This window comes from Staurois parvus, unplaced genomic scaffold (genome assembly GCF_062004578.1).
Source record: "Staurois parvus isolate SC_StPar_1 unplaced genomic scaffold, SC_StPar_1.0 ptg003671l, whole genome shotgun sequence".
NCBI classification, from domain to species: Eukaryota; Metazoa; Chordata; class Amphibia; order Anura; family Ranidae; genus Staurois; species Staurois parvus.
The window spans coordinates 70,934-96,420 of NW_028321467.1; the positions used below are offsets into that span (position 1 = coordinate 70,934).

A 25,487-nucleotide genomic window follows, 5' to 3' on the forward strand; every position below is an offset into this window, starting at 1 on the left:
AGAGCTGTCAATAGTATTGCGCACGCACTGACACCTGCTCTAGTGGATATCTGTAGGGAGAGCAGTGCAGTCAGCAGCTGTGCTAAACATGTGCTGGGATTGTAGCAGACCTGTATACAGGGAGCCCGCTGTGGTGGGAGCAGTCAGAGTGCAGTGAGAGCGACGGTAAAGTGCAGTTACTGTGCTGCATGGCTGAGCAGGAAACACAGCATGTGTACAGAAACCTCATCACATCCAATGAGAGCAGAACAACTTTATACAGACAATCATCCTGTCTGTGATCAGAGCAGACTCGGCATTGCAGTGCCGCTGAACGGTCGGTGCGCGGTGTTGCGCCTCCTCCGGTGTTGCGCCTCCTCCGGTGTTGCGCCTCCTCCGGTGTTGCGCCTTTTCCGGTATTGCGCCTCTTCCGGTATTGCGCCTCTTCCGGTATTGCGCCTCCTCCGATGTTGCGCTTTTTCCGGTATTGCGCCTCCTCCGGTGTTGCGCCTCCTCCGGTGTTGCGCCTCCTCCGGTGTTGCGCCTCCTCCGGTGTTGCGCCTTTTCCTGTGTTGCACCTCCTCCGGTGTTGCGCCTTTTCCTGTGTTGCACCTCCTCCGGTGTTGCGTCTCCTCTGGTGTTGCGCCTTTTCTGGTGTTGTGCCTCCTCCGGTGTTGCGCCTCCTCTGGTGTTGCGCCTTTTCTGGTGTTGTGCCTCCTCTGGTGTTGGGCCTCCTCCGGTGTTGCGCCTCCTCCGGTGTTGCGCCTCCTCCGGTATTGCGCCTCCTCCGATGTTGCGCTTTTTCCGGTATTGCGCCTCCTCCGGTGTTGCGCCTCCTCCGGTGTTGCCCCTTTTCCTGTGTTGCACCTCCTCCGGTGTTGCGCCTTTTCCTGTGTTGCACCTCCTCCGGTGTTGCGTCTCCTCTGGTGTTGCGCCTTTTCTGGTGTTGCGCCTTTTCTGGTGTTGTGCCTCCTCTGGTGTTGGGCCTCCTCCGGTGTTGCGCCTCCTCCGGTGTTGCGCCTCCTCCGGTGTTGCGCCTTTTCCTGTGTTGCACCTCCTCCGGTGTTGCGCCTTTTCCTGTGTTGCACCTCCTCCGGTGTTGCGTCTCCTCTGGTGTTGCGCCTTTTCTGGTGTTGTGCCTCCTCCGGTGTTGCGCCTCCTCTGGTGTTGCGCCTTTTCTGGTGTTGGGCCTCCTCCGGTGTTGCGCCTCCTCCGGTGTTGCGCCTCCTCCGGTATTGCGCCTCCTCCGATGTTGCGCTTTTTCCGGTATTGCGCCTCCTCCGGTGTTGCGCCTCCTCCGGTGTTGCGCCTCCTCCGGTGTTGCGCCTTTTCCTGTGTTGCACCTCCTCCGGTGTTGCGCCTTTTCCTGTGTTGCACCTCCTCCGGTGTTGCGTCTCCTCCGGTGTTGCGCCTTTTCTGGTGTTGTGCCTCCTCTGGTGTTGTGCCTCCTCTGGTGTTGCGCCTCCTCCGGTGTTGCGCCTCCTCCGGTGTTGCGCCTCCTCCGGTGTTGCGCCTCCTCCGGTGTTGCGCCTCCTCCGGTGTTGCGCGTCGTTGAACGCTGACAGCACTTCATTATTCTTCATATTGGTATTATTGAGCGGCAGCTTCTGCAGAATTCGCTTCCATTGTGTCAGGCGGCTTATTGCTCTCGCTGTGACGATAACGCGCCCACCATTGACGCCGCGGATAATAACGACGCATTATTATTTCTGGTACTACTTGTACCATTTTTAATAGCTGATTATTAATGTCTATTTCAGGACTGTTGTGATGACGCAGGAGATCCAATGATTGGCTTTCTTCTGTATATAACGCAGGTAACATGGAGACTCCCACGTCTGAGAGCGCCAATGTTCTGCTTTAGATAATCCACTAAATCGCACGCCAGCGGGAGGCCAGAAACGTGGCGGGGCAGAGCTGGAAATGATTGTGCTCCATCAGTGCCTAATATGGGATCATCCACTGTGACCCCACTGGGGAGACTGGGCTGGTGTCACACGGACAGGAAGTCATTGGAGGCGGAGCACTGGCTGATAATGAGGAGGCGGAGCACTGGCTGATAATGAGGAGGCGGAGCACTGGCTGATAATGAGGAGGCGGAGCACTGGCTGATAATGAGGAGGCGGAGCACTGGCTGATGAGGAGGCGGAGCACTGGCTGATGAGGAGGCGGAGCACTGGCTGATAATGAGGAGGCAGAGCACTGCCTGATAATGGAGAGGCCGATAATGGAGAGGCGGAGCACTGACCGATGATGGAGAGGCGGGGCACTGACCGATAATGGAGAGGCGGGGCACTGACCGATAATGGAGAGGCGGGGCACTGACCGATGATGGAGAGGCGGGGCACTGACCGATGATGGAGAGGCGGGGCACTGACCGATGATGGAGAGGCGGGGCACTGACCGATGATGGAGAGGCGGGGCACTGACCGATGATGGAGAGGCGGGGCACTGACCGATGGAGAGGCGGGGCACTGACAGATGATGGAGAGGCGGGGCACTGACAGATGATGGAGAGGCGGGGCACTGACCGATGATGGAGAGGCGGGGCACTGACCGATGATGGAGAGGCGGGGCACTGACCGATGATGGAGAGGCGGGGCACTGACCGATGATGGAGAGGCGGGGCACTGACCGATGATGGAGAGGCGGGGCACTGACCGATGATGGAGAGGCGGGGCACTGACCGATGATGGAGAGGCGGGGCACTGACCGATGATGGAGAGGCGGGGCACTGACCGATGATGAGGAGGCAGAGCACTGACTAATAATGAGGAGGCAGAGCACTGAACGATAATAGGGAGGCGGATCACTGAATAGTAATGAAGAGGAGGAGCGCTGACAATGAGGAGGAGGCGGATCACTGACTAGTAATGAAGAGGCGGAGTACTGACAATGAGGAGGCGGATCACTGACGAGGAGGCAGATCACTGGCTAGTAATGAAGAGGCGGAGTACTGACAATGAGGAGGTGGAGCACTGACGAGGAGGCGGATCACTGACTAGTAATGGAGAGGCAGAGTACTGACAATGAGGAGGCGGAGCACTGACTAGTAATGAAGAGGCGGAGTACTGACAATGAGGAGGCGGAGCACTGACGAGGAGGCGGATCACTGACTAGTAATGAAGAGGCGGAGTACTGACAATGAGGAGGCGGAGCACTGACTAGTAATGAGGAGACGGATCACTGACTAGTAATTAAGAGGCGGAGCACTGACCGATAATGAGGAGGCGGAGCACTGACCGATAATGAGGAGGCGGAGCACTGACCGATAATGAGGAGGCGGAGCACTGACAATGAGGAGGTGGAGCACTTAGCGATAATGAGGAGGCGGAGCACTTAGCGATAATGAGGAGGCGGAGCACTGAGCATGAGGAGGCGGAGCACTGACAATGAGGAGGCGGAGCACTGACCGATAATGAGGAGGAGCACTAACCGATAATGAGGCAGAGCACTGACAATGAGGAGGCGGAGAGTGGGAGTGATGGTCCCCGTCTGCATAGTGATACAATGTATCTGATTCAATGACATATTGATACAATTGTAGGTCTATGTATTAATAATCCAGAACAACCAATCAGCAGTCCCCTTTCCTCCTATGATCCGTGTATTCGTGTATCATGCAGCAACGTGGCATTTGTTTCTCTGCTGCAGGATGTGCTGACCGCAGGCCTCTTAGAGATGGAGAAGTGCGAGAAGTGCGGTTTCCTGTGGACGGTGCAGGAAGGATCCTCCGGCGTTGTCAGCGCCCAGAGAACACAATGCCAGGCTCTTCATACCTCCATTATAAACACATCCTTGTAATCCATGGTGGACACTTGTCAGAGTGGGGGAGGGGTGCTGGATGGGAGGACACTGTCTGTGATGCTGGTATCAGCCAATCACAGCAGTCCTTGTGTCTCCTGGAATCTGAAGATTTCCTCCATTAGTTCTGCCTTTTTGGCTGCATTGTACCCCAGGATGGTGGAATTCGTCTTTTCTCTGTGGCCTTCGTCCCGTCCAGAGTGACACCGTCCAGCCGCTGAGTGACACCATCCAGCCGCTGAGTGACACCGTCCAGCCGCTGAGTGACACCGTCCCATCCAGAGTGACACCGGGCTCTATCATTAGTACATGCCAGTCCTGGAAGAGACCACCCAGGATTGGCTCCTGTGACATTACCACCCCCCATCTGTGCACTGGTGACTGCCTGGCTTGTCGTCCCGAGTGACATCACAGATTGGAACATCTCTTGTAGTGACTGATTAGTGTGGAAAGAATTTACTGGCCAGCATTGCAGGAGCGGCATCAGTGAAGAATTTCCAGCTTGCTGGTAGAAATCTTCATGAATTCTTCACAAATGAATGGGCAGCACAGTGGCTAAGTGGTTAACACTTCCGCCTGGCAGTACTCGGGTCGTTGGTTCAAATCCCAACCATGGCTCCACCTGCCTGGAGTTTGCATGTTCTCCCTGTGCCTGCGTGGGTTTCCTCCGGGTACTCCGGTTTCCTCCCACACTCCGAAGACATGCTGGGAGGTTAATTGGCTCCTGTCTAGATTGTCTCTAGTATGTATGAATGTGAGTTAGGGACCTTAGATTGTACACTCCTCAGGGGCGGGGCCTGATGTGAATGTACAATATATATGTAAAGTGATGGCGATATATAAGTACCTGAAATAAAAAATGCTGTATTTTAGAAAGGGGGAGGAGCTCTGTCTGCAGTTTGATGTGTGGACGGGCCAATTAAACCTCTTCAGCTACAAAAAGCAGGAACCAATCAGTAAAGAGCAAACCGATCGAACATTTAGTCTTTGTTTCTGTGGTACAATCATGTTGCATATATAGTAATACATCTCCTGCTGCTGTTCTCTTCTTTTTTTCTGGCAGCACCTTGGACAGTCTGACCTCCGCTCTCACTCCCAGGTCTCCGATGGTCTGACACGCCCCTACACACTGCTCCAATCAGCAGCAGAGCTCAGTTAGCAAGAGCACTGTTGATTGGAGCAGAGTGCAGGGGGGCGTGTCAGACCACAGGAGACCTGGGAGTGAGAGCGGAGGTCAGACTGTCCAAGGTGCTGCCAGAACAGGACGATTAACCCCCGAAGGACACAGCAGCGTCTTTATTCCTCCATGCAGCCCGACTGTTTGAGCGATCAATACAAAGAGGAGAAGTGAGCTGTATAATTCACTTCCTGTTCTTTGTAGCTGATGTACTATAATCCCCTCCCCCGTGACTTGTATCACCCGTAACAGTCATACAAGGGCTGCACAGGGTTCCCACAAACTGCACACGATCAATCTGATTGTACAATCTCCTACAGGTCTATCGATACCTATGTAGTGCAATATTGTAAAGTCAGCTGTTTGCATCGCTTAGGTAGGTCCTCGTATGGGATTGTATGGTCAGATTGTGATGTGTATAGAGAGATTGTATGGTCAGATTGTGACGTGTATGGAGAGATTGTATGGTCAGATTGAGATGTGTATGGAGAGATTGTATGGTCAGATTGTGACGTGTATGGAGAGATTGTATGGTCAGATTGTGGCGTGTATGGAGAGATTGTATGGTCAGATTGTGATGTGTATGGAGAGATTGTATGGTCAGATTGTGACGTGTATGGAGAGATTGTATGGTCAGATTGTGGCGTGTATGGAGAGATTGTATGGTCAGATTGTGATGTGTATAGAGAGATTGTATGGTCAGATTGTGACGTGTATGGAGAGATTGTATGGTCAGATTGTGATGTGTATGGAGAGATTGTATGGTCAGATTGTGACGTGTGTGGAGAGATTGTATGGTCAGATTGTGACGTGTGTGGAGAGATTGTATGGTCAGATTGTGACATGTATGGAGAGATTGTATGGTCAGATTGTGACGTGTATGGAGAGATTGTATGGTCAGATTGTGGCGTGTATGGAGAGATTGTATGGTCAGATTGTGGCGTGTATGGAGAGATTGTATGGTCAGATTGTGACGTGTATGGAGAGATTGTATGGTCAGATTGTGGCGTGTATGGAGAGATTGTATGGTCAGATTGTGGCGTGTATGGAGAGATTGTATGGTCAGATTGTGACGTGTATAGAGAGATTGTTTGGAAAACCGTTTTGCAGCGAGCAGAGCAGCTACAGGTACAGGCGGAGGGCTCTGTGAGCTCCCTGACATTTCATTCTGGTGGGAATTGTCCTCGGATCTCCACTCCTGACATTGGCAAAAACAAGTGCCGTGACGTCCGCTTAATGCCCCCATTGTTCCAGCAGCTGTTCCCCAGCAGCCTGTGACACCAATAAATATCTCACACAGCTGGATGCAGAGATGAGGAGACCTCTGTGTGCTGTGCCAGGGACATCCCGGGGGAGCACGTCATTCTACGCGAAGGGGGTGCCCCCAATACTGCCCCCTGTGTGCTGTGCCAGGGACATCCCGGGGGAGCACGTCATTCTACGCGAAGGGGGTGCCCCCAATACTGCCCCCTGTGTGCTGTGCCAGGGACATCCCGGGGGAGCACGTCATTCTACGGGAAGGGGGTGCCCCCAATACTGCCCCCTGTGTGCTGTGCCAGGGACATCCCGGGGGAGCACGTCATTCTACAGGAAGGGGGCACCCCCAATACTGCCCCCTGTGTGCTGTGCCAGGGACATCCCGGGGGAGCACGTCATTCTACAGGAAGGGGGTGCCCCCAATACTGCCCCCTGTGTGCTGTGCCAGGGACATCCCGGGGGAGCACGTCATTCTACAGGAAGGGGGTGCCCCCAATACTGCCCCCTGTGTGCTGTGCCAGGGACATCCCGGGGGAGCACGTCATTCTACGGGAAGGTGGTGCCCCCAATACTGCCCCTGTGTGCTGTGCCAGGGACATCCCGGGGGAGCACGTCATTCTACGGGAAGGGGGTGCCCCCAATACTGCCCCCTGTGTGCTGTGCCAGGGACATCCCGGGGGAGCACGTCATTCTACCGGAAGGGGGTGCCCCCAATACTGCCCCCTGTGTGCTGTGCCAGGGACATCCCGGGGGAGCGCGTCCTTCTACGGGAAGGGGGCGCCCCCAATACTGCCCCCTGTGCTGTGCCAGGGACATCCCGGGGGAGCACGTCATTCTACGGGAAGGGGGCGCCCCCAATACTGCCCCGTGTGCCGTGCCGGGGACATCCCGGGGGAGCACGTCATTCTACGGCAAGGGGGCGCCCCCAATACTGCCCCCTGTGTGCTGTGTCGGGGACATCCCGGGGGAGCACGTCATTCTACGGGAAGGGGGCGCCCCCAATACTGCCCCCTGTGTGCTGTGTCGGGGACATCCCGGGGGAGCACGTCATTCTACGGGAAGGGGGTGCCCCCAATACTGCCCCTGTGTGCTGTGCCAGGGACATCCCGGGGGAGCACGTCATTCTACGGGAAGGGGGTGCCCCCAATACTGCCCCCTGTGTGCTGTGCCAGGGACATCCCGGGGGAGCACGTCATTCTACGGGAAGGGGGTGCCCCCAATACTGCCCCCTGTGTGCTGTGCCAGGGACATCCCGGGGGAGCACGTCATTCTACGGGAAGGGGGCGCCCCCAATACTGCCCCCTGTGTGCTGTGCCAGGGACATCCCGGGGGAGCACGTCATTCTACGGGAAGGGGGCACCCCCAATACTGCCCCCTGTGTGCTGTGCCAGGGACATCCCGGGGGAGCACATCATTCTACGGGAAGGGGGCGCCCCCAATACTGCCCCCTGTGTGCTGTGTCTGGGACATCCCGGGGGAGCACGTCATTCTACGGGAAGGGGGCGCCCCCAATACTGCCCCTGTGTGCTGTGCCAGGGACATCCCGGGGGAGCACGTCATTCTACGGGAAGGGGGTGCCCCCAATACTGCCCCCTGTGTGCTGTGTCGGGGACATCCCGGGGGAGCACGTCATTCTACGCGAAGGGTGTGCCCCCAATACTGCCCCCTGTGTGCTGTGCCAGGGACATCCCGGGGGAGCACGTCATTCTACGGGAAGGGTGTGCCCCCAATACTGCCCCCTGTGTGCTGTGCCAGGGACATCCCGGGGGAGCACGTCCTTCTACGGGAAGGGGGCGCCCCCAATACTGCCCCCTGTGTGCTGTGCCAGGGACATCCCGGGGGAGCACGTCATTCTACGGGAAGGGGGTGCCCCCAATACTGCCCCCTGTGTGCTGTGCCAGGGACATCCCGGGGGAGCACCTCATTCTACGGGAAGGGGGTGCCCCCAATACTGCCCCCTGTGTGCTGTGCCGGGGACATCCTGGGGGAGCACGTCATTCTACGGGAAGGGGGTGCCCCCAATACTGCCCCCTGTGTGCTGTGCCAGGGACATCCCGGGGGAGCACATCATTCTACGGGAAGGGGGTGCCCCCAATACTGCCCCCGTGTGGGGGCCAGTGTAGGGGGGTGGGTTGGAGACATGGAGGGGCTCCCAGCACCCTCCTCCCAGTACCTCATCCCTCCATAGCTCAGGGGAGCCCCATCCCAGGGAGGGAAGATGATGAATGCCGTTCTCTGGGTCTCAGGTCCCTCCATGTTCTTCTCCCTGAAGAATCCAATCCACCAATTACCTGCCTCTCTGTTCACGCCAGGCTGACGCTGCGACTTCTTGGTACTCCGGTGTGAGGGAAGCAGTGATGGTGTCCATAGCAACCGCTCTAATGGATTTTCTATTTCTCTTTCTGGAAGCTGATGTTTCATCTGCCCAGATTTCCTTTTGCTGGTCCCCCCTCCCCCCTCGTCTGCATGACAACGACATTATTAGGTAAAACCTTTCCATTTTCCTTACATGAGTTATTTTAGACTGAGAGACCTCTGTGCTTCTCTATGCAGTGCAGGCAGATCACGGCTGGTGAGAGGGGCCAGTAGGGTGCTGTACATAGCTTCCTGAATACATCACAGAACCCGGCCTCAATACTCCTCCCTGAAGCTCTCATCCCTGTTTCAAATGGTGGGCGGGCTCTTGGGAGGAGTTATTGAAATATCAAGTTACGGTGATGGGTGGTTGTCAGTCTAGAGTCGGAAATCCAAGGAATGAAAGGGGCGGGCCAGTTCATGGATAAGGACTTGGGAGGTGCAGGTCGCTCTTCTCATCCGGGTTCAGAATTTGGGAGGTGCAGGTCTCTACTTGTCCTGATTCCGAATTTGGGAGTTGCAGGTCATTTTCCTTGTCTGGGTTCAGAATTTTGGGGGTACAGGTCATTCTCCTTGTTCTGGTTCAGAATTTTGGGGGTGCAGGCCATTCTTGTCCTGGCTCAGAATCTGGTAGGTGCAGGTCATACGTCTAGTCCGGGTTCAGAATCTGGGAGGTGCAGGTCATACGTCTAGTCCGGGTTCAGGATCTGGGAGGTGCAGGTCATTCTTCTTGTGCTGGTTCAGAATCTGGGAGGTGCAGGTCATTCTCCTTGTCCCCAGCTCAGAATCTGGGAGGTGCAGGTCATACGTCTAGTCCGGGTTCAGAATCTGGGAGGTGCAGGTCATACGTCTAGTCCGGGTTCAGAATCCGGGAGGTGCAGGTCATTCTTCTTGTGCTGGTTCAGAATCTGGGAGGTGCAGGTCATTCTCCTTTTCCCCAGCTCAGAATCTGGGAGGTGCAGGTCATACGTCTAGTCCGGGTTCAGAATCTGGGAGGTGCAGGTCATACGTCTAGTCCGGGTTCAGAATCTGGGAGGTGCAGGTCATACGTCTAGTCCGGGTTCAGAATCCGGGAGGTGCAGGTCATTCTTCTTGTGCTGGTTCAGAATCTGGGAGGTGCAGGTCATTCTCCTTTTCCCCAGCTCAGAATCTGGGAGGTGCAGGTCATACGTCTAGTCCGGGTTCAGAATCTGGGAGGTGCAGGTCATACGTCTAGTCCAGGTTCAGGATCTGGGAGGTGCAGGTCATTCTCCTTGTCCTGGTTCAGAATCTGGGAGGTGCAGGTCATTCTCCTTTTCCCCAGCTCAGAATCTGGGAGGTGCAGGTCATACGTCTAGTCCGGGTTCAGAATCTGGGAGGTGCAGGTCATACGTCTAGTCCGGGTTCAGAATCCGGGAGGTGCAGGTCATTCTTCTTGTGCTGGTTCAGAATCTGGGAGGTGCAGGTCATACGTCTAGTCCTGGTTCAGAATCTGGGAGGTGCAGTCGTAGCTGGATAGGTCCGGTGGTCACATTTGGGTGGTGCTGGTGACCTTCTTCTCCCGTAAGGCTCATTGCTGGCTCTCGCCTCACCATAAAGCTTTGTTGTGGTCAGTTTCCCGCACTGTACAGCAGAAGGACGTAGCTTGGCACGGCGCTGCGTTCTGGATTTCCTGCAGATTTGTGTCGGACACACCCGGATTTTCTCTGTCACCTCACAGAGTGGATATGTCGCCCATCTGGTGTCCTGTTGGACAGAGGGGTAGCAGTGGAGACATACAGGGTCTATAGGTTGTGGAACACACCTGGATCATCTCCTCGAACACACCTGGATCATCTCCTCGAACACACCTGGATCATCTCCTCAAATACACCTGGATCATCTCCTCGATTACACCTGAATCATCTCCTCGAACACACCTGGATCATCTCCTCGAACACACCTGGATCATCTCCTCGAACACACCTGGATCATCTCCTCGAATACACCTGGATCATCTCCTCGAACACACCTGGATCATCTCCTCGAACACACCTGGATCATCTCCTCGAACACACCTGGATCATCTCCTCGAACACACCTGGATCATCTCCTCGAACACACCTGGATCATCTCCTCGAACACACCTGGATCATCTCCTCGAACACACCTGGATCATCTCCTCGAACACACCTGGATCATCTCCTCGAACACACCTGGATCATCTCCTCGAACACACCTGGATCATCTCCTCGAACACACCTGGATCATCTCCTCGAACACACCTGGATCATCTCCTCGAACACACCTGGATCATCTCCTCGAACACACCTGGATCATCTCCTCGATTACACCTGGATCATCTCCTCGATTACACCTGGATCATCTCCTCGAACACACCTGGATCATCTCCTCGAACACACCTGGATCATCTCCTCGAACACACCTGGATCATCTCCTCGAGTACACCTGGATCATCTCCTCGAACACACCTGGATCATCTCCTCGAACACACCTGGATCATCTCCTCGAACACACCTGGATCATCTCCTCGAACACACCTGGATCATCTCCTCGAACACACCTGGATCATCTCCTCGAACACACCTGGATCATCTCCTCGAACACACCTGGATCATCTCCTCGAACACACCTGGATCATCTCCTCGAACACACCTGGATCATCTCCTCGAACACACCTGGATCATCTCCTCGAACACACCTGGATCATCTCCTCGATTACACCTGAATCATCTCCTCGAATACACCTGGATCATCTCCTCGAACTCACCTGGATCATCTCCTCGAACTCACCTGGATCATCTCCTCGAACTCACCTGGATCATCTCCTCGAACTCACCTAGATCATCTCCTCGAACACACCTGGATCATCTCCTCGAACACACCTGGATCATCTCCTCGAACACACCTGGATCATCTCCTCGAACACACCTGGATCATCTCCTCGAACACACCTGGATCATCTCCTCGAACTCACCTGGATCATCTCCTCGAACTCACCTGGATCATCTCCTCGAACTCACCTGGATCATCTCCTCGAACTCACCTGGATCATCTCCTCGAACTCACCTGGATCATCTCCTCGAACACACCTGGATCATCTCCTCGAACACACCTGGATCATCTCCTCGAACACACCTGGATCATCTCCTCGAACACACCTGGATCATCTCCTCGAACACACCTGGATCATCTCCTCGAACACACCTGGATCATCTCCTCGAACACACCTGGATCATCTCCTCGAACACACCTGGATCATCTCCTCGAGTACACCTGGATCATCTCCTCGAACACACCTGGATCATCTCCTCGAACACACCTGGATCATTTCCTCGAATACACCTGGATCATCTCCTCGAACACACCTGGATCATTTCCTCGAATACACCTGGATCATCTCCTCGAGTACACCTGGATCATCTCCTCGAATACACCTGGATCATCTCCATCTATACCACAGTGACCCCTTCCCTGCATGTGTGGTTGGCATTAAAGCTGAACTCCTGGCACACAAATGTTCATTTAAATATACGTCTCAATAGCCACAAAGGATATAAATCCACGTTGTGAGCATCAAAAGCCTCTACAAACCCCACATATTGTGTTGTATAAATAGTGACATCATCATTGTGCTGTACATGATGGGTGTTGGATGAGAAGACTTGGACCACCATTGGTGTTCCTAATCATTCCAAAGGTGTTCAGTAGGGTGGAGGTCAGGGCCCTCGAGTTCCTCGATGGCCTCAAACCTACTGAGCGCCTTTTGGGATGAGTGCACCTCTCATCTGTCGGGTAAGGGCAGGTACTGATGTTGGATGAGAAGACCTTACACCAAAGGTCTTCCAAAAGTAGGGTGGAGGTCAGGGCTCTGTGCAGGACGCTTGAGCTCCTCCACACCGAACTGGACAAACCTTGTCTTCATGGAGCTGGCTTTGTGCACAGAATACCTGGCTTACAATCAGTGTTCCAATTCATTCCGAAGGAGTTCAGTAGGGTTGGGTTCAGGGCTCTGTGCAGGACACTCGAGTTCCTTCATGACCTCAAACCTACTGAACACCTTTCAAATGAGGTCTATTCATCCCAGATGTTCCACCGGGTTATGGCAAGTACTGATGTTGAATGAGAAGACCTTATATCAGCCTTTCTCAACCTTTTCAACACAGAGGAACCCTTAACGTAACTTTCCAGTCTCAGGGAACCCCTGCTAAAAATGGCTCTATCTACAATTCATGATACAGTAGGGTGATACTCAGTGGGAAGAATGTTCCTTACACTTGTGGTCATTACCCCCTTACAGATTGCCAAAAAGATCAAAGGGAACTTACCTGAGGGGTAAAAATTGCTAATTTCTCAAGGAACCCCTGGAGGAACCCTAGGGTTCCACACAGAACCCTGGTTGAGAAACCCTGCCTTATATAAAAGGTCTTCCAAAAACAGGGTTGAGGTCAGGGCTCTGTGCAGAACACTTGAGTTCCTCCACACCAAACTTGACAAACCATGTGTTCATGGAGCTGGCTTTGTACACAGGAGACCTGACTTGCAATTCATCCCAAAAGTGTCCAGTAGGGTTGAGGTTAGGGCTTTGTGTAGTTTCTCGAGGTTTTCCACACGACGCTGGTCAAACCATGTTGAAATGGAGCTGACTTTGTACACAGAAGACTTGGCTTAAAATCAGTGTTCCAGGTAATCGTAGGGTTGAGGTCAAGGCTCTGCGGAGGACACTCAAGTGCCTTCATGACCTCAAACCTGAACACTTTTGGGGTGAGGTCTACTCATCCCAAAGGTGTTCCATAGGGTTAAGGGCAGATACTGATGTTGGATCAGAAAACCTTTTACCAATGGACTTCCAAAAGTAGGGTTGACATCAGGGCTGTGTGCAGGGCGCTTGAGTCCCTCCACACCGAACTGGTCAAACCATGTCTTTATGGAGCTGGTTTTGTACACAGAAGACCTGGCTTGCAATTCATCCTAGAAGTGTTTAGTAGGGTTAAGATCAGACCTCTGTGTAGACCCTCTAGGTTCTCCATTCCATACTTCTCTTTGTTCACAAAAGACCTGGCTTAAAATTAGTGTTCCAAATCATCCCAAAGGTGTTCCGTAGGGTAAGGGCAGATACTGATGTTGGATGAGAAGACCTCTTACCAAAAGTCTTCCAAAAGTAGGGTTGAGGTCAGGGCTGTATGCAGGACACTTGAGTTTCTCCACACCGAACTGGGCAAACCTTGTCTTCATGGAGCTGACTTTGTACACATGGGGCTGTACATAGCTTCCTATAAACGTCACAGCACCCTGCCTCAGTACTCCACTCAAGAGCCCTCAATCCCAACGCAAGCAGTGGGCGGGCTCTTGTGAAGAGTTCTGCAAATATCAAAACGCCTTGATGGGTGGGTGTCAGTCTGGAGGAGTGGGCGTGCCTAGGCAGGCTGTATTTGCATGCAGACCATCCTAGACAACACCCTTATGCGATGCTAAGCCTCCATGACTGAAAGAACTGAATGAAAGGGGCGGGGCCTGGGACACTCAGTGTAAAGAGCTAGATGATGCTGGATGTCCTCCAGCCAAGAAATTAAGTGCCCCCCCCCCCAATCCAAAAATGTGAAATGTTTGGGAGAGGTTGAAGTCTGGAAGAGAAGGGGGGAAGGGTACGGAGGTCAGAGGTCACACACTGAATTCTGGGAGATGTCTGTGCCATGGCAGACAGAGAGAAGGAAGTCCGGGAGTCTTCTATTTATAAACATCTCTGTCCTTTGTATCTTCTTCTCATCTATTTATAGCATAGGTCTTCTCTGCTGCCCCTCCCCCCATATCACTGCTCAGTTACATACAAAGTCACTTCAGGGAACCTTCACACACTTCCAGACAACTCCAGACACTTCCAGATGCTTCCAGGACACTTCCAGACAACTCCAGACACTTCCAGATGCTTCCAGGACACTTCCAGATGCTTCCAGGACACTTCCAGACAACCCCAGACACTTCATGGCAATACCAGACACTTCCAGACAACCCCAGACACTTCCTGGCAATTGCAGACAACCCCAGACAAATCCAGACACTTCCTGGCAATTCCAGACAAACCCAGACAACTCCAGACACTTTCAAATGCTTCCAGGACACCTCCAGAAAGACCCAGACACTTCGACACATTTTCAGAACACTTCCGGACAATTCCAGATGTTTCCAGCCATTTTCAGAACACTTCTAGAATCTTCTAGGACACTTCCAGGAACTTCTGAAACGCTTTCAGGACACCTTCAGACAACTCCAGACCATTACCAGAAACTCCCAGACATTTCTAGGCACTTCCAGACACTTCCAGGACACTTTCAGACAATTCCAGACATTTCCAGACACTTTCAGAATACTTCTAGACCCCTCCAGGACACTTCCAGGCACTTCCATTTTCAGACATTTTCAGGACACTTCCAGATATTTCTGGGCACTTCTGGGACACTTACAGAACATTTTCAGACACTTACAGGGCACTGCCTGGACCTGTCCAGACACTTCCAGGACATTTCCAGAAACTATCAGAAATCTAGAGCTAGACCCTTCTAGGACACTTCCTGGCACTTCAAGGAACTTTCACACACTTCCAGATATATCTAGGACACTTCCAAGAGATTTTCAGGCACTTAAACGGCACTGCCTGGACATGTCCAGACCCTTCCGGGACATTTCCAGAAATTTCCAGACATGTCAACGTACGTTCAGGACACAGCAAGGCTCTTTCAGACACTTTCAGAACACTTGAAGACCCTCCTAGGACACTTCCAAGCTCTCCTAAGACACTTACGGGCACTTCAAGGAACTTTCACACACTTTCATATATTTGTAGGACACCTTCAGACAAATCCAGACCTTTTTAGACACTTCCAGATATTTCTGGGCACTTCTGGGACACTTCCAGGCCATGTCCAGACCCTTCCAGGACACTTCCATAAACATCCAGATATTTCCGGGCACTTCTGGGACAATTCCAGGCCATGTCTAGACCCTTCCAGGACACTTCCATAAACCTCCACACATTTCCAGACACATCAAGGCACCTCCAGATGCTTCCAGTAACTTCCAGGACACTTTCAGATAATTCCAGACACTTTCAGAACACTTCTAGACCCATCTAGGGCACTTCCAGAAGCTACGAGAAATTTCTAGACACTTCCAGGACACGTTCAGACAATTCCAGGCACTTCCAGATATTTCTTGGCACTTATGGGACACTTCAAGACCATGTCCAGACCCTTCCAAGACATTTCCTGAACCGTCCACACATTTCCAGACACGTCAAGGCACCTCCAGATGCTTCCAGGACATCCTCCATTGGTGGAGTAGAGCGGGTAGAAGGCGGGGTCTCTCTAGATTGGTGATTTTCAGGGTGATGATGAGATTGTACAGATCAGACACTGTGGAAGAGATATGGCGGCTGGGCCCAGGAGCTGACAATCTCTTTTCTCTCTGCAGGCCTTTCTACACCGGATCCGGCAGAGTGCTGTGGACAAGACGGAGAATTGCTGCATCTCCCAGGAGAACGTCAAGGTGAGCTGAGAGTGCCAACCACCCGCCCTGCCCCACACCCTGCCCTGCCACCCGTCCTACCCCACACCCTGCCACCCGTCCTACCCCCCATCCTACCACCCGCCCTGCCCCACACCCTGCCCTGCCACCCGTCCTACCACCCGTCCTGCCACCGGGGGCTCCCCTGAGAATACCTCTCCCTGACTTAGCAGTCTCCTGTATTGTACATCTCTGTCTCTGACTTAGCAGTCTCTTGTATTGTACATCTCCGTCCCTGACTTAGCAGTCTCCTGTATTGTACATCTCTGTCCCTGACTTAGCAGTCTCCTGTGTTGTACATCTCTGTCTCTGACTTAGCAGTCTCCTGTATTGTACATCTCCGTCTCTGACTTAGCAGTCTCTTGTATTGTACATCTCCGTCTCTGACTTAGCAGTCTCCTGTGTTGTACATCTCTGTCTCTGACTTAGCAGTCTCCTGTGTTGTACATCTCTGTCCCTGACTTAGCAGTCTCTTGTATTGGACATCTCTGTCTCTGACTTAGCAGTCTCTTGTATTGTACATCTCTGTCCCTGACTTAGCAGTCTCTTGTATTGTACATCTCCGTCTCTGACTTAGCAGTCTCCTGTGTTGTACATCTCTGTCCCTGACTTAGCAGTCTCTTGTATTGTACATCTCTGTCCCTGACTTAGCAGTCTCTTGTATTGTACATCTCTGTCCCTGACTTAGCAGTCTCTTGTATTGTACATCTCTGTCCCTGACTTAGCAGTCTCTTGTATTGTACATCTCTGTCCCTGACTTAGCAGTCTCTTGTATTGTACATCTCTGTCTCTGACTTAGCAGTCTCCTGTGTTGTACATCTCTGTCTCTGACTTAGCAGTCTCCTGTATTGTACATCTCTGTCTCTGACTTAGCAGTCTCTTGTATTGTACTTCTCTGTCTCTGACTTAGCAGTCTCCTGTATTGTACATCTCTGTCTCTGACTTAGCAGTCTCCTGTATTGTACATCTCCGTCTCTGACTTAGCAGTCTCTTGTATTGTACATCTCTGTCTCTGACTTAGCAGTCTCCTGTATTGTACATCTCTGTCTCTGACTTAGCAGTCTCCTGTATTGTACATCTCTGTCTCTGACTTAGCAGTCTCCTGTATTGTACATCTCTGTCTCTGACTTAGCAGTCTCCTGTATTGTACATCTCTGTCTCTGACTTAGCAGTCTCCTGTATTGTACATCTCCGTCTCTGACTTAGCAGTCTCTTGTATTGTACATCTCTGTCCCTGACTTAGCAGTCTCTTGTATTGTACATCTCTGTCCCTGACTTAGCAGTCTCTTGTATTGTACATCTCTGTCCCTGACTTAGCAGTCTCTTGTATTGTACATCTCTGTCCCTGACTTAGCAGTCTCTTGTATTGTACATCTCCGTCTCTGACTTAGCAGTCTCCTGTGTTGTACATCTCTGTCCCTGACTTAGCAGTCTCTTGTATTGTACATCTCTGTCTCTGACTTAGCAGTCTCCTGTATTGTACATCTCCGTCCCTGACTTAGCAGTCTCTTGTATTGTACATCTCTGTCTCTGACTTAGCAGTCTCCTGTATTGTACATCTCTGTCCCTGACTTAGCAGTCTCCTGTATTGTACATCTCTGTCCCTGACTTAGCAGTCTCCTGTATTGTACATCTCTATATCTGACTTAGCAGTCTCCTGTGTTGTACATCTCTGTCCCTGACTTAGCAGTCTCTTGTATTGTACATCTCCGTCTCTGACTTAGCAGTCTCCTGTGTTGTACATCTCTATCTCTGACTTAGCAGTCTCTTGTATTGTACATCTCCGTCTCTGACTTAGCAGTCTCTTGTATTGTACATCTCTGTCCCTGACTTAGCAGTCTCTTGTATTGTACATCTCTGTCTCTGACTTAGCAGTCTCCTGTGTTGTACATCTCTGTCCCTGACTTAGCAGTCTCCTGTATTGTACATCTCCGTCTCTGACTTAGCAGTCTCCTGTGTTGTACATCTCCGTCTCTGACTTAGCAGTCTCTTGTATTGTACATCTCCGTCTCTGACTTAGCAGTCTCCTGTGTTGTACATCTCCGTCTCTGACTTAGCAGTCTCCTGTGTTGTACATCTCCGTCTCTGACTTAGCAGTCTCTTGTATTGTACATCTCCGTCTCTGACTTAGCAGTCTCCTGTGTTGTACATCTCCGTCTCTGACTTAGCAGTCTCCTGTGTTGTACATCTCTGTCCCTGACTTAGCAGTCTCCTGTGTTGTACATCTCCGTCTCTGACTTAGCAGTCTCCTGTGTTGTACATCTCTGTCTCTGACTTAGCAGTCTCTTGTATTGTACATCTCTGTCTCTGACTTAGCAGTCTCCTGTGTTGTACATCTCCGTCTCTGACTTAGCAGTCTCTTGTATTGTACATCTCTGTCTCTGACTTAGCAGTCTCCTGTGTTGTACATCTCCTGTGGCCCCTGATACAGATTCTTTTGTTGCATGTTTTCTGGGATCTCACAGATCATGGTTTATCCCCGGCCTGACTTTGTCTGGTGAGAGCAGTGAATTCAGTGGCCCCCTGGCAGCTGAGGGGCCACATCCCAATCCTGTCAGTCTGAGCCTCAGAAAATGGCGGAGGAGACAGTCCAGGGGCCCCTGATCAGTCTTCAGCCACCACCAGGGAAATGTGTGAGAAAGGATAACAGAACGAGGGGCCCCTGAGATTTCCCTGCAGGCTCCTGAAATAACAGAGGAGACAATAGAGGTCCCGGCATCCTCCACTTCCTCCCGATAAAGTGACAATTCACAGATTACAGTGCACACCATCAGTTCCCACACCAGGGGCCCCGGGCCCTACAGGAGGGAGAAGTCACTGTTTTACCCTGGGAGATGGGAGACAGCGCAACCCCCCAGTCTGTATACAGAGGGGGGTGGGGGTCAGTGCTGGATACAGGAATAATGCCGGGTGTCATTCTCGGTATCTGTCCCTATTCTGTATGTATGGACTCTGCACAGTCCCACTTCTCCTGTCCTGGATGCCGGGTGTCATTCTCGGTATCTGTCCCCATTCTGTATGTATGGACTCTGCACAGTCCCACTTCTCCTGTCCCGGATGCCGGGTGTCATTCTCAGTATCTCCTCTTATTCTGTATGTATGGACTCTGCACAGTCCCACTTCTCCTGTCCTGGATGCCGGGTGTCATTCTCGGTATCTGTCCCCATTCTGTATGTATGGACTCTGCACAGTCCCACTTCTCCTGTCCTGGATGCCGGGTGTCATTCTCGGTATCTGTCCCTATTCTGTATGTATGGACTCTGCACAGTCCCACTTCTCCTGTCCTGGATGCCGGATGTCATTCTCAGTATCTCCTCTTATTCTATATGTATGGACTCTGCACAGTCCCACTTCTTCTGTCCCGGATGCCGGATGTCATTCTCGGTATCTGTCCCCATTCTGTATGTATGGACTCTGCACAGTCCCACTTCTCCTGTCCTGGATGCCGGGTGTCATTCTCGGTATCTGTCCCCATTCTGTATGTATGGATATTTTTATTTGTATAAACAAACAAATTACAAGGTAACAAAACTGTAACCATCATCATAAAAAACACATAAACCAACAATGTAACAACTGCCTACATCTTCACGACAGAAAGTCAACAAATTAAACTAATGAAAGTTCTGCATAGAATTTGATGCTGTAAATAAATTCCTCCCATTTTATATTCCTTTCGGCTCTAAACTCTTTTTATAAATCGGAATCTGAGTCACTCTGCCGACTACCAGTTTCCATATTGGATTCTACAAATACGGGAGCCGGGGGCGGGCGCTTCTTAGTGGGCGGGTCCTCCCCTGAACTAGCTGCAGATTCCCTTTCTACTTCTTCCTCCATTTGGTCCTCTAGATCACAGGAGTCGGCATCTGACTCCGAGAGGACATCATACTGGTTGCTGACTGCCATACTACCTTCTGGCGCCCTTCTCACCTTCTTAGCGGATTTCTGCACTCGGGTCCATTCACTTTCAGGTTTACAGGTGGCCTTGTCCTTCCTATTCCTTCTCTTCTGCCTGGGAATGTTCTCCACAGAGGCAGGAACTGAAATGGATGGGATGGCCACAGGTGGCCGCTGCTCCTCAGCCTGCTGCACACTGGCTGCCTGCCCGAGGCTGGCCCCTTGGACTTCTGGGTTTACCTCCCCCTCAGTTGATATGACCCCATTCATTAAGGCTTCCTCCTCCAGGTGTTCTGCTGCCACCAGAAATTCCTCATCCACTGATTCCTCATCCCTATTGTGGAAAGCCACTGGGCAATCTCTGTGCAAATGGCCAAGCCTACCACATAGATTGCACTTGATGTTCTCACAGGTAGAACTGACATGGCCGACCTCCCCACACACATTACACTTCATGATAGAGCAGACACTCGCCACATGACCCGACCTACCGCATTTGAAACATAGCCTGGGCTGACCTGCATAGAAGCAAACTCCCCTCTCCCGCCCAATGAAGAAGGAGTTTGGAAGGTGATGGGTGACATGGTTACTCTGCCTCAGCTTGACAAGAACCCTCCAACCTCCAGTCCAGATCCCATCACTGTCCCTAGTTTTGGTCAGATCAGAGACCATCTCACAATGCCTTCTGAGCCAGACTACAATATCCTGGGGGGGCACAGACTCATTCCAGAAAATGATGTTCACGTTTGCTGTGTCAGGTTTGGAGATGGGGATGAAGGTGAAAATCTTCCACCCTTCTTTATCCCGAAACCCACTAAAGCCGGCCCAGAACCTGTCCAAGCCAGACATGAGCTTGAAGCTGACATCATACCCCTGTCTGTCAGGGAGGTTGATGACTGCCAAAATATCTGCGGGCACAAACCCCATCTGCTGACACAGCAACTCCCTAACTACAAACCTCCTATCAGGGAGCTCTTCTCTGGAACCCCTATGCTTCAACCTGACCACGTTCCTCCTCTTGAAGGCCTGACCAGTATAACCGGTACTGTTGGAAAAAGAAGGAGCCCCACGGCTCCAGGCATTCCGAGGAGGGACATGGCCAGATGGACCACTATTCCCTTCTGATGCAGGTGGCGACTCAACCAAAGGGGGGAAATCACGGGTGTTATCCTGAACTGACTCCTCCATCGCCACGTTCACAGGGTCCTCAGACTGGTCCTGACCCCATCCAGACATACCTACCTCAGTGTTAATGACATCAGGAACCCCTACATCAATATTAGTGATATCAGCACTGGCCATATCACCACTAGCATCAGCAGCTTCATCTGCATAATTATCAACTACCCCATCCCGAACACCAGTCCCCTCAGCATTGGTTCCACCATGAGAACCGGGGGTAGCAACACCGTCCTCATAGTCCATGTGCTGGGAGTCCATGTTGCTTCTCTGGGTTTCCTGCACTATGAAAGTCTGCTGGGTGAAGCTGACGCTACCGCTGTCCTCCAGAGCTGGAGTCTGTCTTTCAGGGAGCACATTTGCTGGTAGCGTGCCTTGGATCAGTTCCCCGGAGTCTGACTCTGAAGAAGACTCCATCTTTACACTTAATTGTGCCCCAACCCAATCACAATCCCGATACACCTCCCCCCCTGGTCCCAGTTCTTCCAGAACAGCATCAATGTCCCTCGATATACCGGCCAGTTCAATGCCCAGGGCGTTAAGCTCGCTGTCATGTAGGACTTCATTCCCGGGGTCGGCAGCCTTGAGTCTGTAGATGGAGTCAATCCTTTTCTGGGTCGAAGCCTTAGCTTTCCTCAAGGTCTTCATTCTCTTCTCCAGAGCAGGAATCCTGTCAGCCAGGCGCAGCAAAGGTGACTTTAACACTTTCTGCTTCCTATCCGCGGGACGCTTGAAATTCTGATCCCCATCAGCGGTACTGGGTGAAGGGTCACTGCTGGATGTAGAAGGACTCTCCGGGCCAGACTGTGGAGGCTTATTGGCTCCATCATCTTTCTTCTGCCGGGACCTGGGGCGTAATGAGCGTTCCTGGCCACTGCCCACCATTACACACTGCTGTAAGTTCTCCTTCAGAGTTTTCTGCTCCAACGTAGTCCTTGCAGATCTGCGCGGAGTACTGGGAGTGACAGGTGTCTCTGCTCCACTCTGAACTGTATGGGCCCCGCTCTGAACGGCCTGTGCGGAGCTCTGTGCGGCATGGGCTCCACTCTTCTGGGCTTGCTTTGTTTGCAATGGCTGACTGCCTTTTGTTGCTACTCCAGAGCTGGTAGTGTGCTGGGTGATAGTGTCACTTTCCTGAGCCATATGGACTGTGTGATCACCACTCTGCACGGCATGGACTTTGCACTGTATGGCATGGGCTCTACTCTGCTGGACTTGCTTTTGTTGCAATGACTGACTGCCTTGATTTACAGTTCCAGAACTTGAAGCATGCCGGGTGACAACATTACATTCCTGAGCTGCATGGACTGTATGGGTTCCGCTCTGCACGGCATGGGCCCCGCTCTGCTGAGCTTGTGGTGCCTGTAATGGCTGACCGCATGGAGTTAGACCTCCATGACTTGGACTGTGCAGGGTGACAACATTACATTGCTGTTTAAACAGAATTGACTGAGCTCTGATCTGCTGGTCTTGCTGCGACTGTAATGGCTGATTCCCTTGAGTTGCACTTCCAGAGCTTGGAGTGCGCTGGGTGACAACATTACATTGCTGTTTAGGCTGAACTGGATGGGCCCCACTCTGCACGGCATGGGCTCCGCTCTGCTGGGCTTTCAGTAATTGCGATGGCTGACTGCCTTGCATTGCTCCTCCAGAGCTTGGAGTGCTCTGGGTGACACCCTTACATGGCTGTTTTGACTGAACTGGATGGGCCCCGCTCTGCACGGCATGGGCCCCGCTCTGCACGGCATGGGTTTTGCTCTGCTGGGCTTGCGGTGCCTGTAATGGTGGGCTGCCCGGAGTTGGACCTCCAAGGCTTGGACTAGGCTGGGTAACAACATCACATTGCTGGACAGACTGAACTTTCCCCTGCTTGGCTTGTTGTGCCTGTAATGGCGGACTGCCTTGGGTTGCTCCTCCAGAACTTGGAGTTTGCTTGGTGACAGCCTTACATTGCTGTTTAGACTGAACTAAATGGGCTCCGCTCTGCATGGCATGGGCTCCGCTCTGCACGGCTTGGGCCTGCTGTGGTTGCAATGGCTGACTGCCTTGAGCTGCTCCTCCAGAGCTTGGAGTTTGCTTGGTGACAACATTACATTGCTGTTTGGACTGAACTGACTGGGCCCTTCTCTGCTGGGCATGCTGTGGCTGCAATGGTGGACTGCCATGTGCTGCACTTCCAGAACTGACATTTTGCTGAGAGACATTATCACCCTGCTGGACTGACTTCATCTTCTCTGTATTACCAGAACTTCTCACACTGGACTTTCCATCACCAACATTCCCCCATCTACTCACAGTCTCTGCCATTTGCTTTCCATTCACTGAACTCCGTCCTCCCGCTTCACCACCAACCACAGCTTCACCTCCATGAGCAGGCCGAGAAGCCTGGGACTCTCCTGGGAGGCGTCCCAGCCCAGGGCAGCCCAACCCTGGGCTTGTATCAGACATCAGAGGAGGTCAGCACCACACAGCCTGCAGCTGCTCCACAGGAAACCACACCCTCTGCACAGTCCCACTTCTCCTGTCCCGGATGCCGGGTGTCATTCTCAGTATCTTTTCTTATTCTGTATGTATGGACTCTGCACAGTCCCACTTCTCCTGTCCAGGATTGCCAGGTGTCATTCTCAGTATCTCCTCTTATTCTGTATGTATGGACTCTGCACAGTCCCACTTCTCCTGTCCCGGATGCCGGGTGTCATTCTCAGTATCTCCTCTTATTCTGTATGTATGGACCCTCATGTAGCCCTGGTGTTGGCTTTTTCATTAAGCCAACACGTTTTGGAATCGGACAATCCCTTCATCAGGTTTGTAAGAATACAATAGAGCCCTGACGAGGCCCTGGTGTTGGCATATGACCAAGACAACACGTTGGAAATTGGGGAACACCCCCTCATCAGGGCTACATCAGGACTCTCTTGTGTTCTTGTAGCGCTGATAAAGGGACTATTGTCTGACCCCTGGAACGTGTTGTCCTTGTGATAAAGTCTTTGATCTAATTTTGGAATAATATATATATAGTATCAGGACACATTTTGGTGGTCAAAGAACTCTATCAGGCCTACAAAAATACAATAGAGCCCTGATGAAGCCTTGGTGTTGACATTATCACCAAGCCACCATGTTTTGGGATCAGAAAACATCCCCTATATCAGGGTTAGGAGAATAAAACCGAGCCCAGATGAAGCCTAGGTGTTGACATTATCACCAAGCCACCATGTTTTGGGAATCAGGGAACACGCTCTCATCAGAGCTACATCAGGACTCTGTTGTATTCTTGTAGCTCTGATAAAGGGACCATTGTCTGACCCCCAGAATGTGTTAGCCTTGTGATAACGTTTTTGATCTAATTTTGTAACACATCTATATCTGTATACATTTTTGGGGGTCAGAGAACACCCCCTTTATCAGGGCTATAAGAATACAAAAGAGTCCTGATGTAGCCCTGGTGTTGGTTTTATCACCAAGCCAACACATTTTGGGATCAGAAAACATCCCCTTTATCAGCATTACAAAAATAAAACAGAGCCCTGATGAAGCCTTGGTGTTGACATTATCACCAAGCCAACATGTTTTGGGAATTGGGAAACACCCCCTCATCAGGGCTACATCAGGACTCTGTTGTATTCTTGTAGCCCTGATAAAGGGACCATTGTCTGACCCCCAGAATGTGTTAGCCTTGTGATAACGGTTTTGATCTCATTTTGGGAGACATCTATATCTGGACACGTTTTGGGGGTCAAAGGACACCCCCTTTATCAGGGCTACAAGAATACAAAAGATCCCTGATGTAGCCCTGGTGTTGGCTTTATCACCAAGCCAACACGTTTTGGGAATCAGGGAACACCCTTTCATCAGAGCTACATCAGGACTCTGTTGTATTCTTGTAGCCCTGATAAAGGGACCATTGTCTGACCCCCAAAACATGTTAGCCTTGTGATTAACGTTTTTGATCTCATTTTGTAACACATCTATATCTGGATATGTTTTTTTGGGGTCAAAGGACACCCCTTTATCAGGGCTATAAGAATACAAGAGTCCTGATGTAGCCCTGGTGTTGACATTATCACCAAGCCAACATGTTTTCGGATCAGAAAACATCCCCTTTATCAGGCTTACAAGAATAAAACAGAGCCCAGATGTAGCCCTGGTGTTGGCTTTATCACCAAGCCAACACTTTTTGGGAATCAGGGAACACCCTTTCATCAGGGCTACATCAGGACTCTGTTGTGTTCTTGTAGCCCTGATAAAGGGACCATTGTCTGACCCCCAGAACATGTTAGCCTTGTGATAACCTTTTTTG

At 51.8% G+C, this 25,487-nt stretch overlaps 1 protein-coding gene across 1 annotated transcript in view; it reads left to right on the forward strand.

Annotated features, from left to right (window-relative positions):
• The window catches only part of LOC149427540 (phosphatidylinositol 3,4,5-trisphosphate-dependent Rac exchanger 1 protein-like), a 107,865-nt gene that overhangs the window by 58,963 nt on the left and 23,415 nt on the right, over positions 1 to 25,487 (forward strand). Inside the window, exon 2 of the mRNA XM_089667919.1 lies at positions 16,019 to 16,093. Coding sequence (XP_089524045.1) covers positions 16,019 to 16,093 — 75 coding nt within the window. The remainder of the gene's footprint in view (positions 1 to 16,018; positions 16,094 to 25,487) is intronic.